Source organism: Zonotrichia leucophrys, chromosome 1 (genome assembly GCF_028769735.1).
Source record: "Zonotrichia leucophrys gambelii isolate GWCS_2022_RI chromosome 1, RI_Zleu_2.0, whole genome shotgun sequence".
NCBI classification, from domain to species: Eukaryota; Metazoa; Chordata; class Aves; order Passeriformes; family Passerellidae; genus Zonotrichia; species Zonotrichia leucophrys.
Genome location: NC_088169.1, coordinates 97,876,729 through 97,891,789, shown reverse-complemented (window position 1 = coordinate 97,891,789; position 15,061 = coordinate 97,876,729). Strand labels below are relative to the sequence as shown.

Sequence of the window (15,061 nt, the reverse complement as noted above, 5' to 3'; positions counted from 1 at the left end):
AACAGATAAAAATCAGTAGGGATATGTTTAAGTACACACTCCTTGAGATGATATGCTGCTTTTTCTGAAGGAATGTGTGCAGATCATAAACTATCTACTCATTTTCACTCTGCACAGGTAACTACTTAATTTTTTGAAGTCTACTGTGTCTACTGAATATGTAAAATTTAGAAAATATGTTGGAGTACTGCACTATAAGCCTTCCTCAGAATGTTGGGTGAATAAAAACAGAAATGTTTTTGTCTGTTGGGTTTGGGGTGTTTCTCTGCACCCCACTCCCAAATGTAACTGGATGCTTTAACTTTTATTTTGTGCTGGATTGATTCTCTGTCAAATGTCATTAGCCTATACCTACAATAGGCGTGATCTGCTACTTAACCAGACAGCCAGATTTGTCAGGATGTTTTCCTGCTCTGGAAAATCAGTAGGGCAGTGCCCACTCTGTTGTGCTTGTCATTTCCAGTCCTCATTTCATCCAGTTCTTTCACATAAAAACACCTGAGGAATCCTGTAACATGAAAGCTGTTTCACATCCACATGTATGAAGGAAAATTTGAACCTTTTCTTGAATGAGAGACACTTTTTTTCCCCAGAGTTTCCAAATTGTCTAAATTCTGCTCCCACTGGGCAGAATTCAGACTGGGGGTCTTTCTTCAATGGGAATAGGACTGAACAAGCTATAAAGCTTTGCTAAAATCCACATCAAGTGTTCTGAACTGAGAATGTGCACATACAATAACAATGCCACAAAATGGCTGAAGAATACAGCTATACTCAATCTGTGCAGATGGCCTGCTCTGACATTTACTGGAGCTTTGACTGTTTCTTTTTTTTTTTTCCTTCTTTCCAATGGCATATGTGCCAAAACATCCCACCATGCAGAAGTCAGCTGTCTGCAGTGAGTCACTAATATGCTTGTATGCAAAAGTGAGCAACAGGCAGAGTCATTATTTCTGCTTTGTACTTTGAAGAAATGCTCACTTATACACTACGCATTGCACTAAAGCTTTCATTTTGGGAAGGCAAAGAGGGGAATGCACAGCGTGCTTTTATTTGGGGAAGAGATTGTCTACTTTATTTTTTTTTTTTTTGGCTTTTTTGTCTGTGGCCTCTAGGACTAGAAATAAAACATCAGCTTAAAACGGATGCTGCTTTGTGGCATTCCTCTTGGTCTTAGCTCTGGGGTTTTTTTGGCTTGGTTCAAAGCATTCAGATGCTTGGAGATTTTGTGCTGTAATGTTCCAAGGATCATGACCTAAAAATACAGTGCCTTCCTCTGAGAGATGCAGAAATGCCCAAACTGTTTGTCCTGATTTTGTTAGGATCTTATTGAAATGTTCTCTATTTGATCAGATCCGTTAAAACAGGGAACTTTATGAGAGCAAAGGGGGGCTATGCCCAGAAGTTGGGAGGAAGTGCAGTTATGGTTCATTTTCTTGCCTGCTGCTTCCCCAGGAAGCTGCCACTGGCCATAACAAGTATTCCCAGGAAGAATCCCCACTGCCCTCAGTGAGCTCTGTGGACAAGCCAGGAATTAAATCCTGTGGCAATTTCTGAAGTGCTAGGGAGAGAAATAACCATATAGAACATTTCCAACAGAGCAAGATTAGTAGATGGCTGTACAACAGTGTCAACTAAACTAAAATGGAAAGGTTTTTTTCAGCTTTCTGTAGCAAGGCACATCTAGGGTACATTGCCTAACAGCAAGACTTTTAGGTTAGTTTTTTCAGTCACGGGTTTTCTCTGGATTGAATGTTCACAAGTGGCATTTGTTCAAAGTCTTGGAATACTTGCCTGTTGTCCCCATGAAACAGGTGTAGCCCAGCCAGGCATTCTGTCAACTGCAGCATGGTGAGTGTTAAGGCAGAGGGTGTGGATGAAGTTTCTTGTGGAGTCAGATTTACATTGTTAAGTCCAAGTATGAACTGTTGACTTATTTAGCTATTAGCCAGTCTTCTCTTTCAATGCATTTATGTCCAAAGGGTATTCTAAGTGTCACTGGGCACTGTCTCACTGTCACTGGGCATGAGTTCACATGAGTTAAAAGGGAAGGAAATAGAAGGTTTCCTTACTGAAGGGCATATTTTCTTTTGGCTCTACTGAATTCCTTGGATTTTCCATATGGGAAAATGGAATTTTGCAGATACAGGCTGATGACAAAGGTGCCTTTGATGTGGGGAAAAAAAGAGATAAAAGACACAGGTTTCTCCCTGTGTGCAGTGCTTGTCATCTTCTGAGTTTTTCATCTCAGTTATTCTGCTTGGAGTTGCTGACACTGGCTCACTGTCTGTCATAGTGATTGAAGTGGTTTGTATGGTGCAGGTTGAGCTGTAGAAATTGAGACATGGGTGATATGTAACGTACTGCTTCTTCCAAGCACCTGAAAAAAATCACTAATCAGCTAAGTAAAGAATAATAATAACAGAAATGTCACAAGAATCATGTAGCTACGTACCTCTGTCTTCTTGTGGAACTGGTGGAAAGACTTGTTTCTGTTGATGTGGATGAAGTATCTGAGCTTGGTATCAAGAAAAGTTTAGTTCTTTCACTTGAGCTTTTGGTTGAGCTCTCCGAGCTTTTTCATTCCTTGGTTTACGTTTTTGTTGCTCTGACACTAGACTAGTCCTCTGCGATACTCAGGAAACTGTTGTAAAATTTGCAGAGCAACACTTGAGTAAGTTTGAGTGAATATGGCCTCCTCTGTTGTACTCTCAATTGTTTCCTATACAGGTTCTAGTAAAGCTGTTCACATTCAAGGTGATGTTGCCCAAGATGATCTCTTGCTTGGACTTTATTTGGTTTGTTGTTTGGCTTCTAGATTTTTGGAAGTTTATTAATCTTTCTCCAGAGTTTTGATTTCTTCCATATTGAAAAAGTAGCAGTGAGCCACAAATCCAAGAAGGGCAAGATGCTAAAGTTTCTATGCCTGCCTCTGTCTGGATTTTAGCTTTCTCTCAGTAATTTTCAGTATTGATCAATGTTCTGGTTTGAAAACAAAACCAGTGAGAGACTAAATCGGAAACACAATTTATTAGGAAAAAGGAAAAGGAAAACCATAATACATGCAATAATAGAAAAGAAAAAAACCACTGACAAAGTCAGAATAGAACCTGACACCCTGTTGGTCAGGGTGTTGGTAGCAGTCCAGTTGGATTGGTAGCTGCAGTCCTCCTGGAGTGGCAGATGTGGTTCTGCTGGAGCAGTGATCCTGTAGAAAGGATGTTGTCTTCCTCTGAAGATCCAGTGGAAAAGACAGCTGTTCCTCTGGGAATCCAGTGGACTGACTGCTCTGTCCCAAACTCCAGATTATATCCAGATGGGGATGCTTAGCTCTTCCCCCCTGGGTGGAGCATCTCACCATAGGCTGAAATTGTTCTGTGCGTCATGTGGTGGGTCCATTAAACAGAAATGGATCCTGGAGGGAGTTATCTCTGAGTCATGTGGAAAGGCATTGATGGGCCCATTAACAGGAGATAAGAAAAAACAACGCTTCTCCTGATTTCAACAGCTTTTGAGTATGGGAAGAGAATACATCTTTATATTGTAACCTAGGACAATGAGACAGCCTAGTGTCTATGAATGGCTTTCATTTCATAAGACTAAATACTTCTTCCATGTGCTACACACTTTACTCTTTTTTTTTTTCTTTGCATATGGAGTCTGAGATGGCAAATTGCAGATGTATAAGTAGATTTACCCTGATTGCACATTTCCTGTATGGTTGCAGTTGTGTCCCAGTAGCCAGTGTCTGTGTCTGGTTACTTTTAAGGATGAGGAGGTGTGGAAAAGGCCAGTATTTGTGGTGGGAAGAATTTTGTTACAAGTGAGATAGAGATGGGAAGGACACTTGCTTGTTAGGCTATAAATCATGTCACGTGCATAGCATCTCATTTCTGTCTGGTTGGTCTGTTCTGAACTAATCTGAAGAATTGCTTGTCCACTGTGTCTTTGGAAATAAGATTTTGAAGTTCAGTTCCTGTAAACTCTCTAATATTTGCTTTGCATTGTGGAGATCATGCATCTCTTATGCCTATGTTGTTGTTATATCACTGACTGCTCCCCTAATGAGGCAAAGGCTGACTTCTTGATGACATCTGATAGTGGCATATTTTGTGGTCCAGTGTCACACAAGATGTCTTCTGACTGCTCCTAGTAAAGACTCCATGGACAAAGTAGGAATGATACCATGAGCTGGACTTAACCTCACCTTCCTCCTCTGGTGGTTTTAACTTTTGCACTTAGTATATCTCATTTCTGGTCACCAGTGGGCAGTTGTAGCTCTTGCATTCTGTGGTGGGTTGGTCCTGACTGGTAAGTACGTTTCCACCCTGTTGCTCCCTCCTACAATGGGATATGGAAGATAATAGGAAGGGCAAAAACAAGGAAAAATACTTCCTGGGTGTAGTAGTTTTGCAAAACTTACACTGGATCAAGAAGAAGACAGTTTCATAAGTTGGAGGGAGGAAACAAGTAATGCCAAAGCCAGCACTCACTACTAGCAAACTGATGTCCAGCCAGTACCTGAGCAGTGGACAACTTTAAAAAACACTTTCCCCAGCACAGTTTTGTGCTGAGCATGGTGCAAAATGCCTCTTGGCCCATGTGGGTCAGCTGTCCCAGCTATGTCCCCTCCCAGCCTCTTGAGCACCCTCAGCCTGCTTCCTGGGATGCCAGAATGAGAGAGATCGTGATGATCTGTAAACACTGCTCAGCATAACTAAACCATGCATGTGTTTCCAGCGCTGTTAAGTTTGCTCCCTGCCAGCCAAGCCCAGTATAGGTACAAAAGAGAGTATATCTTTAGGTAAGCGAGAAAACCCCCTGTTTTATTGTATGGCTAGGTTTTCCTAAGGGTCTCATTCCCCAAAATGTATTGTATGCACTTAAACATGGGGAGGTGGTGGATTGAACTACAGCTTGCTGAAAGCCTCCACAGTCCCTCCAGGCAGAAGGTCAGGTTTTGTGTTTCCCTGTCAAATGGCAACTTGTATTATAGGAAGGGGAGGTTGTGCAGTACATAGTGTGACTGTTGTACTCTTTTTCAAGCTTCTGATTAAAAGTATGTATTATTAATGTTGTCTGTAGGTTCATTCCAGTCTCAGAAAAAGAACTTATTCCACAAAATTGTCAGCAAATTTAAGCACAGAAAGAAGCTTAATGTTCCGGACACAGGTACTGGTGCATTGCTTAATTAAGGTTTTCGGCTTCCTTCTTTCTCAATTCAGTCTTGGGGAAATGCTTCTAGGCAGAGACGCCTCAGCTATCTAGTCTTTGACTGCTTTGGTTCCTTATTTTCCCTGTCTTCTGTGATTCCATTGCCTTCTGGCTCCAGTTGATATTACTTTACTCCAGTATGATGCTGTTTTGTTTTTACTTGGCATTTCCCTTTAATTACAGTTTCCCTGTTCCAGATGCCATGCAGCAGAGCTGACAAAGCAAGGGCAGTTCTGCAGTAGGCCCCGAAAACTTTTATTTTCTACAGCTCACAGCTCTGTAGTCCTTAGGTTGCTCTTATCTGCATTCTTCTGTATCAGTGACCATATTATTTTGCCAGAGCATTTTTGCATGTCCTTATCTACTATTCCTGTGATTTCTTGCTGTCTGGAACTTTGCAGACTGCAGCTGGTCAAGGTGCAAGAGCCTGGTCAGGGTGTAAGGCGCTTGTTTCTGCACCAGATCTCAGAAATACCAGCATCCAACCCTGCCTCTGTAGAAATCTTAAACCGGCTTTCTGTTTGCTTCATACTGAAAATACCTTCTGCAGTTTTTTAATTTATGTTCTGGACCTTGTCTGCCTGCTATCTCTAAAATATTTTTCTTGTTACAGTACCATAATCCTGCACACTAGGAACTCACAACTCTGGAGAGGCATTTTTGAGTGTACAGTATGTACAGGATTATAGCTTAGCCTGCTTCCCTGGGCGCTTTTTCTTTTATCATCATGTTGCCCACACTGTTAAAGTCATGCCCAGTCTGTTCCTCTGTTCCACAGTGGTGTTCTCTCCTGCATTGTTCCTGTAATGTAGGAAAAACCTCTCTAGTTCTGCTTACTTAACTCCATTAATTTTGTCTGGTTTCTTCCCCACCCGTGTTCATCTCTAAGATAACAAAATTATTGTTCCCATCTCCAGTTTCCCCAGCTACCTTAATGGTTAATATCTTTTCCTGATACTTGGCCATGTAATTTCCTCTCCTTTCCTGGTGCTGTTTTCTGTCATCTTTGTTGCACATATGCTATTTTCCCACATAGGCTCTGCCTGCTCTTCTGCATTCCATAGTACAAATAATTGGAAATTACTTGCTCTGTCTTGTATTTGTACAACGAATATGTTGTGGCAGTTGCTTATGAGAAGTAACTATCTTGCTTCCATGTTGGTGTAAAAAAGGCATCATACATTAGCATAATTTTTATTTGGCGTCATTCACATTTTGTTCCTGAATTATTAATAGACAAATTATGGAGAAATAAACAAATTATTAAGAAAAATGGGTGTTTAAATTCTCCTAGTGGTAAAGAAACAGGAAACATTTAATAGATGATAAAGAGTAAAAAGTATAAATACCTTAAAATTTGCAGATAAAAATGTGAGTAAACAAAATGTCAAACGATGCATTTGTTTAAAAGAAGCCAGCCTGTTTTGATACAAAGTGAAGTGTGCACTATGATCAAAGATTCAACCCTGGCAAGTGTTGAGTACCCTGGCCTCATTCCAGCACAGCACAGAGGCATGTCCTTGGAAGTTAAGCATGTGAATAATGTCATAGTTTCTAAACATTAAAGATGTGTCTGTGCATTTGCTGGGGCACAGCCAGCTTACTAAGTTCCTCCCAAGACTAAAGCAAAGACATGAACTTAGGAGCCTTACACAGCCCACATATAATCATCAGAGGAAGGGCAATGGATGTCTGTATATTGATGGGGAACTGCACTTTCCCCTGAATTACAGAGGGGAGAAAATTTGGAGTCTTGCCTACTCTGAAATGTACTGTTAGTGACTGAAACCAAAATGTTGATCAGCAAAGGGCAGTATGGGCATGGCCTCAGCAAGTGCTGGACAGCCTCTCCCTCATATGCTGCCTACAGATCTTCATCCTCTGTCCAGGAGTTCCTAGGCAACAGGCCCTTACTGTGTGGCTGAGCTGTCTCATGTTCTGCAACATTCAATATGGGAATCCCAGAATCTTCATTTCAATTCAGATAATATTTATTTTAACATTTTGTGAATCAAACAATAAATGAAAACTTCCACTCCATTCTGTGGTTAGTCTGTACTTGTGGTGTGTCACAAGTCTAACTAATGTGCGGTTTTGGTTTTTATGAAGTTAATTTTGCAGAAAGAAGGAGGTTTAATGTTTGTATAGCTGCAGAGGAGACACTTGGAAGGATTGCTGTCAGCAGAGGTCATGCTGGCTTCATGTTTTTTCGTCTTGAAAAGTGTGTGTGCCTGTCTGCATCTGTTAGGAATGAAGGAAAGTAAGTGCAGTAGAGGCAGATTTAATGTGATTGTGCTGTGTTGTCCGTGTGTCTCTGGTATGAAAATCTGAGTGAATTTTGACCACACTGTACACAGCAGCACCAGTGCATGTCACCATGTTAGGAGTTTGCAGCTGTTCACAGAGCAGGGTACAGCCCAGTTAAACCCCAGTGAAATGCTACAGAGAGCACAGAATAATGCAGTTTAGTATGTCAATAGATACATCTCTTCCTTAGGAAGGCTGACAGAAGCACAGCTGGACCCATGCCTGTTTGGGAAAGTTAACACTCATCTGGGAGTTTTATTTTTCTGCCACACCAGAAAGGCTTTCTGATGGGATGCAGTACTTGAAGTAGCAAGTCACAGTGATTGCATCTTTGCAGGTACACTTAGTGAGCTGTGCTGAGGCTCTTGCATGGTCTGTACAGCAGCCAGCTGTAGTGTGGCCACAGGAAGAGGAGAAGAGAGGATGAACACATGCACTGGTCTCAACACCGGCTCACACGTGAAGCATCCCTATCGCTGTGCCTGCTCCTACAGCCGCTTTCCCACACACATCAGAGCCCTGTTTTGTTTCACTTGCACCCCAGAGGGAACCAGTAACTCTGTGCCCTTGGCAACCATTCTGGTGGAGGAGGGCTGGATCAGAACAGGCTCCTGCAGCAGAGCTTCCCGCCCAGACCACTGTCTCTTACACCTGGTTTGACCATCTGCTGCTTTGTATCTCTGCTTGTTAGTCCCCAGACCTTGCTGCATCTCTATGTGCTGCCTGGCCCCAAAGCAGTATTGTAGCAGTTTCCTATTGTCAGAAGAGCTGGAATTTCTGCCAGGTCAGTCTGGCATCACTTCCTTGGTAAAGTGGTTCTGTAGACAGTGATTACTTGAGTGGTGCTCTGTCTGGCTAGATTTTCACTGTTTATCTTCATAAGGACAGTTAAATCTTTTAAGCCCACCTTTCTTCCTTGATACCAGCATGCTTAGACCCACAAAGAGTTTGTTCTCCACTAAGTGTGGTTAAACTTCTGCAGCTCTCTCTCATAACAGGCATCACTAAAGAAATTCTGTAAATTCTGTGTTTTCTTGGGGCTTGGTCTTAAAAGCTCATCTGAAAAGCTGTGGTATGGTGAGTCTGTTCAATTGACTTTGTTTTTCTTGCTGACAAAGATGGGGGGAAATAAGACTACGTGTCCTCTACATGCCTGCAGAATGGGATAAACTGTCCGTGCAGACCTTTAACAAACCTAGCTGAGGAGACCATCTGGCATTGACCTCTGGATATGTCTCTCTCAGAGTCATTTCTGCCACCGTGACGTAGGCATGCCTGGAGGCCCACACCTTCATGGCATATTCTCAACTCTGCTTGCAAAGATAGCCTGGTAGTTCTGCCCATGCCACTGTCATGAAAACATGTTGGCAGGACCGCTCAGTAACTAGAGAACCTCATTTCATGTCTAGACAATGTTCCCCTGAAAATTAGCTGAGTTCCTCTTGGGACAGCTCTTGAATGCAGGACAGTGTGGAAGCAGAATGGATATCAAATGGATTAAAGAAAACTACAGGGAATTAAACCTGGCTAGTCCTATCCTTCCTGCAGAACAAAGTCGGGTCCTGATTTGGAGCTTCTGTATGGATATACCTTTGTCACTTGAAGCAGTGGGATACTGTTCCTCTTGAAGGAGGTGCAGGAGCACATAGTTTAGATATAGAGTTGTTGAAACATGGACTCCTTTCTCCTCTAGAGGTCAGCACAAAGGGTCTTGCCGCTCAAGCCTTTGTGTGATCTCCAAGTCAGGTTTTATGTCTACTTGAATAATACTCTGTAAAAAAGTCAGTGAAATGATTTCTAAACCCAGTGTCCACTAAGACTGCTAGAGAAGAGGAAAAGATGCTCTTCCCTTCAACAGTAACCCTGCACCCACACACACAAAATATCACTGTTCACCTTCAATCCTTCCTTCTTCAGGACTGTATGGCAGCAATGTTATGTTGAAGTGATAAAGAGCTTTTTTTAGAGCTAGAGGAAAAAAGGAAAGTAGATGGCTTTCAAGTCTTATTTCAAGGATTAAAATAAAAACCTGGGAGAGGGAATATAAAACAATATAAAAACATGGAGAGGGAATGTACTCACTGCATCTGAGCTTTTACAGCCACCTGCTGTTTTCTGCTGTTTCTTAGTCAAACATGCTCACATCATATGCTCCTTATGTCTTCCACTATTGCCTATTTTACCTTTCAAGGTTTTTTTTCTCTTTATTTTTTTGACACATACAATATGAGAAAGAAAAATATAAAAGGGAACCTCAGCTGTAGTGATCAATCAAGTTAATTTCTAGTGACCTGACATGCAACACATCTAATTAAATGCATACCAAACAAGTCTCTTTTAATCGTATGTTGTTCATTGTTTGAAATCATGTCTTAATGTTTTTATTAAATGTAAAAAAAATAAAATAGTGGCTTGTAGTACTAAGATTAAAAGCATTATAAACTCAATCAAGCTAGAAGTAGACAGCAGTGTCAAAATCCTAATTAGAGCAAATCAGAATTAACAGATAGTGTTGGACTACAACCAGACCATTACATTAAAATATAATCAACACTTATGAATCCCCAAATAAGAAATCTGGAGAGAAAGCTGCCTATTTAATTATACATTCCAATTAACATCCTGGTCTCGATGCACAAAGCTTATCTGAACATCTCACTGTTGGCCCAGCTGAGTTACTTGAAAGTCACATTTGCAGTCATTGGTGCTTCTACTTAATTGGACTGTTACAGGGTGGATCTTTTCCTGTGCTTTCTCTTGAGCACTCTCTGCAAAAAAATCAGTTTTATGGCAAAGCTATGCTCTGGAGAGATTGGCAGCTAGAGCTAAGCACTTCAAAATGCTAATAAAAACTGTGTGCTTTTTTTCCAAGTAAACAACATGCACAAGTTCAAAAATATTTTACAGGAGAACACAGGTGAATTAAAATCATCAACAAATTAAAGTTTGGAAAATTTCAAATGTCTATGCATGTATGTACTAGATCTGATTGGATTCTTAGACAATGAAACATTAAAAGGTCCTTCCCATTCAAACAGAAGAGCAAAGGGTAACTGCTAACAAGATGAAGTGTGTTACAGCAATTCTCTTCGTCGAGTCCACATTCTCACACAATGAACAGTTTAAAAAGCCAGCAAAATATAAAGGTGTTATTAGCTATATCTTTGAATAGAAAGTTCATTAAATCTACAAAACTAACAATGAACAGTTTCAAACTAATGTGAAAGGCAAAGACCATGCAGACTTAGGCCAACAGTTAGGCTTTTGTGCATAGTTTGTGGGGCTGGATGCTCCTGTGTGACACCACCAGTCTCAGTGCAGGAGATTGGAATTGTTCAGTTCTTAGCCCTTCTTAAAGAGCACTTGTTTGCACTCTGGCTCAGTTCTGTGTGTGTAATTTTTGCTGGTCAAACCACCCAAAAAGTGACAGATGTGTCTTTAAAAAGTCTTTAAAACAGGGAGAAAGATTAAACAAAACTGGAGGGAAGAGTAAGCTAACTGTAGATACAGTAAGAGCTGTAGAAAATATATCAAGGACTGTTGCAAAGAGATGGGGTATAACCTCACAGAGAGTAAAGAAAATAATGAGTTGAAAATGCTGCAGGATGGATGAAGTGCAGGCATTAGGAAAAAATACGTAATCATTCAGGATGGCAATGTACTGGGAAAAAATACCTCAATAACTTGGTGCAGGTATCATGAGTATTCCCAATTTCAAAACAGTTGGACAGGCACCTGTAAAAAATTACCTGAGCATTTGCTACCTGTAGCCTCTTTCTAACCCTGGCTGATAGTGATCACAGATGGGGCAGGCTTCATAGCACTTTATCACAGGAGGGAAAAGGATGTCACAGATTGCCTTCATGTACTAGTGATACCCTGTGGAATCAGCAAAATGGCTTATTGAATCAATGCAAATTACACACAGTTGATTACTAGGCACTGAGCTCAGACTTTGAGAGTTTAAATATGTTTTGTAATTGCTATCTGACCAATTTCATTTTGAACAAGATTAAAATAAATTCTTTAGTTGAGTGAAAATTTGGGATCATGTTCCAATTTGAGGTGAAAAGCTACTTCAGAACATCAACACTGGAGCTGCTGAGAAAGATTTAAACTGCTACTTTCTCATTCTCTGAATTTATATGGGCAGTATTTCTGTCATGGTATTCTATTCCATGCTTACTTCCTTTTTTTTAGCATGCTTTTCTTCAGCTATGATCCAGTTATGCTTTTTTATTTGCAGCCTTTGGGGTGTTTTTTAAGGCTTGTTTTTTTGTAAAAGGCAGTATTTCCCTTTCTTAGAGGAGTCTATGTAGAGTGACTAAAGAGGTGAGCTAAGATAAGCTTATGTGAAGACCCTTGTTGTTCCTTAAATACATTTTGTCTCTTAGCTACTTGCTGACATCTTCTGTTGCAGAATGTTTATACAGAGCAATGCCCTGCTCTCACTCCAATGCTGCTGCCAGTCTCACAGTTTTCTTGTCAAATATTAGAAACTTGAACCTTCAGTATTGTCTTTGAGATGGATTCTGTTACTTCACTGCAGACATCTGTGGCATTCAGATCATGTCTTGGCATGGGTTATGCTCTTGAGTACCTATGAGGAACAGTTTTATGCAGATAGATGCAAAATGAGCATAGCTAGTGGTTGAATTATTCTACATCTAAAGTTGCATTTTTATTCTCTTTCAGCCATACTATTAGAAGACAGAAATTCCAGTGAGAGTGCCTGGAAGAATAAAATTTCTATATCTGCCCTAAACACTCCAGAGCCAGCAATGATGCATGAGCCTTTAGTTGGCAGCCAGAAAAGGAAAGCAAGGAAAACTAAGATCACGCATCTTGTCCGAACAGCAGATGGGCGAGTGTCACCAGCAGCAGGGACACTGGGTAAGGAAATTTGAGTTAAAATTTCATTAAAACTGAGTGGTTGGAGAAGGTTTGAGGGTACAAGCAACCTATGAGGGCAGTGGTTTTTAATTAGCTTGTTTTCTTGCCTGCTTAGAATGGTCATTATTTAATATACAGCTATCAACCACCTGGGAAATCACTGAGTCCGTAATGGCCAACTTCCTTTATTTGAATGACCAAATTTATCTTTTCTCCCTGGGTATTGCACTCTAAGAACTGTGAACTGATGCAGAGAGAAATGGAGAATGGTTACCTTTCAGAATTTGTTTCCAGTAATGCCAGAGTCCCTGTTGGAGTTCTCCAGTAAGATAATCTTTCAGGACTGCTGTATCTAAAACATACACAAAAGCTCTCTTGCCTGAGCGAAAAGATGACATTCAGTTGAATGCCAAGTCAGTAAACTGCTTCATAAACCTTAGTACTGTGCTTCTGACCCAGTAGCTTGATTCAGAAGAGGTTACAGCATGAATCAGATGACACTGGCAGAATCAAAATCCTAAAGGTTCTGTTAACACCAGATTAGTCAGCATATCAATAGACTGCACTGGATTTATGGACTTTAACTTTCTTTCTTTGCAGAGGAGAAGCCAAAAGAGCTGCCACAAAGTACTCTTCAAAAATCATCAAGTGCAGAAGCAGACTGCAACAGTGAATGCTCCAGAAACACAGAGACAGAAGAAAATCATAGTATTACGTCAGATATGCCAGCGGTGTCTGCATTCTTTAGCTTAGCTGCTCTGGCAGAAGTAGCAGCCATGGAAAACGTACATAGGTATGGATTTCTTTTCTTGTTGTCTTAAGTAAATAGTATGTGGCTGACAGCTTGTTCAGAAAGCATGTGAATAGCAGACTGTTTAATTTGGCCTGCATTTCCCCTTCCACAGCTTTCTATGAATGCTTTACCTCACTTGCTTAGTATTATTAAGTCTTCACCTAAATGACAGTGTAATGTTTAGCAGTTGGTAAAATGATCCTTCTCAGTAAGCGTACATACCAATTTTTGTATGTAAACAGGTTCATATGCTCCTTGAGATCCTAATGATTGAGAATTATCAGATGCTATGTGTGAGATAATAGCAGATTTAAATAGCTACTGAATGATGAGTTGCATTTTCCAGGTGCCTAAAACCTAAGATGGTGGAGAAAATTTAATACATTTTGAGATTAATTTTTTTATGCTGAACATGGCTGAGGGAAGCTAACTAGTTATTCTTACTCCTGTGCTTTGCTGTGTAAAAGGCAAAGCATCTGCAAAATTGCATGGGGCAGAACAACTCTGGCTGATGGAAAGCCATGATAGCTTAGGTTGGTCCTCTCAGTTATTGAGTAGGCCATCCATACAGATCAGGTGGAGAATTACTTACTTATGAATCAGTACAGAATGGTCAGACCTGTGATGGGAGTAAATCAATTACAGCAGGTCCTCCTTGGCTCTTGATTGTCCAATGTTGTTCTTTCATGGAACTTACTGGATATAAAACTCTGTCCTCTCCTGAAATGAAAACTTGTTGAGGGAGCATTGGGCCAGTTTGAAATCATCACAGCCTCTGCAGATGCCATTTGACAGATTGCTGGCTGCCTAAGCAACTCCTCAAGGCAGCAGTTCATTAAACCATTCACAACCTCAATTAACTGTTCCTCTCATGGGCCCCAGTGATGAACCCAGTCCTTTGTGTTCTGGCTGCACATCAAATGCTGAAAATCTTTTTTGAAGCTCAGGAACCCTAAAAGAAATAGATCTGCTCGTTCCTCTCTGCAGAAGGTGTAGTCTTGCTTAAGCAGTGTTGGATGAGAAATTATTCCACACTGCAGTCAGTCTGTCATAATAAGCCACAAAATGGAACTTGTGGAAGTGCTGTGCTAAGCTCTGCTCTCACTCACACCATTGTGGTTTCATTGACTGCCATTAACACTGACCAGAAATGCACAAAAGCAACAAGATTTGCTCCGCTATGGGTTTTCTTCCTTGTGCCTCTTTAAAGTTCTTGTCCTCCTCTTGTCCTTGTTAAAGCAAGCTAATGTTTTGCAGAGCTTTGTGCTTGGGTCTTTCTCTTTGAATCCCATCTTTTGTTGTGTCATTATGTAGCTTGGGCAATGCGGCAACTTTCATAAGGCCTGAAAATAGCAAATGGGCAAATATCCCACAACTGTTGGAAATGTCAGTTGGTAATCATCCTGAGGAATGTGAAATGACAACAGGGAAGGACTCTTCCAGTAGAAAGTTAGCCACGTCTCTCACTGACTTAGCAAATGGAAGTCAAAACAGAGAACTAAATCTTACAGGCTAGATGCTTCTCTGTTTTCTGCTCTGCCAACTGTTGTTACTTTTTGTAACTCTTTTATTTGCAAATATCCAGAAATGTGAAGAAAAGAATTGGAGGTTTACTTGATGTGTTTCTTCAGTGTCTGAATGTATTTTTTTTAATAGTTTCATAGAGCCTTGGGACATGGAGTCCTTCTGGCAGCGTGGTTTTCATTTGAAGTCTTCTGCTTATCTTCATTTACCTTGTGCATGCCCTGGTTAGGCACTGTGAGTCTGAGCTGCATTTTGTGCCAGGGCCACTTCATTGCACTCCCCTTGTGTGAAGCACATGAGTACCTCTGCTGGGGATCTTAGTTTGGCCAG

At 40.8% G+C, this 15,061-nt stretch overlaps 1 protein-coding gene across 18 annotated transcripts in view; it reads left to right on the top strand.

The window, feature by feature from the left end:
- The window catches only part of BBX (BBX high mobility group box domain containing), a 139,779-nt gene that overhangs the window by 115,846 nt on the left and 8,872 nt on the right, over positions 1–15,061 (top strand). For 11 of the 18 annotated variants that reach the window (XM_064724941.1, XM_064724922.1, XM_064725027.1 and 8 more), the window contains 3 exons: positions 5,086–5,172; positions 12,217–12,414; positions 13,015–13,207. In XM_064724941.1, the coding sequence (XP_064581011.1) occupies positions 5,086–5,172; positions 12,217–12,414; positions 13,015–13,207 (478 nt within the window). Of the gene's footprint in view, positions 1–5,085; positions 5,173–5,827; positions 6,169–7,858; positions 7,942–12,216; positions 12,415–13,014; positions 13,208–15,061 lie in introns of those variants that run through there. The other 7 variants (XM_064724993.1, XM_064724984.1, XM_064724977.1 and 4 more) reach the window with 3 other exon arrangements.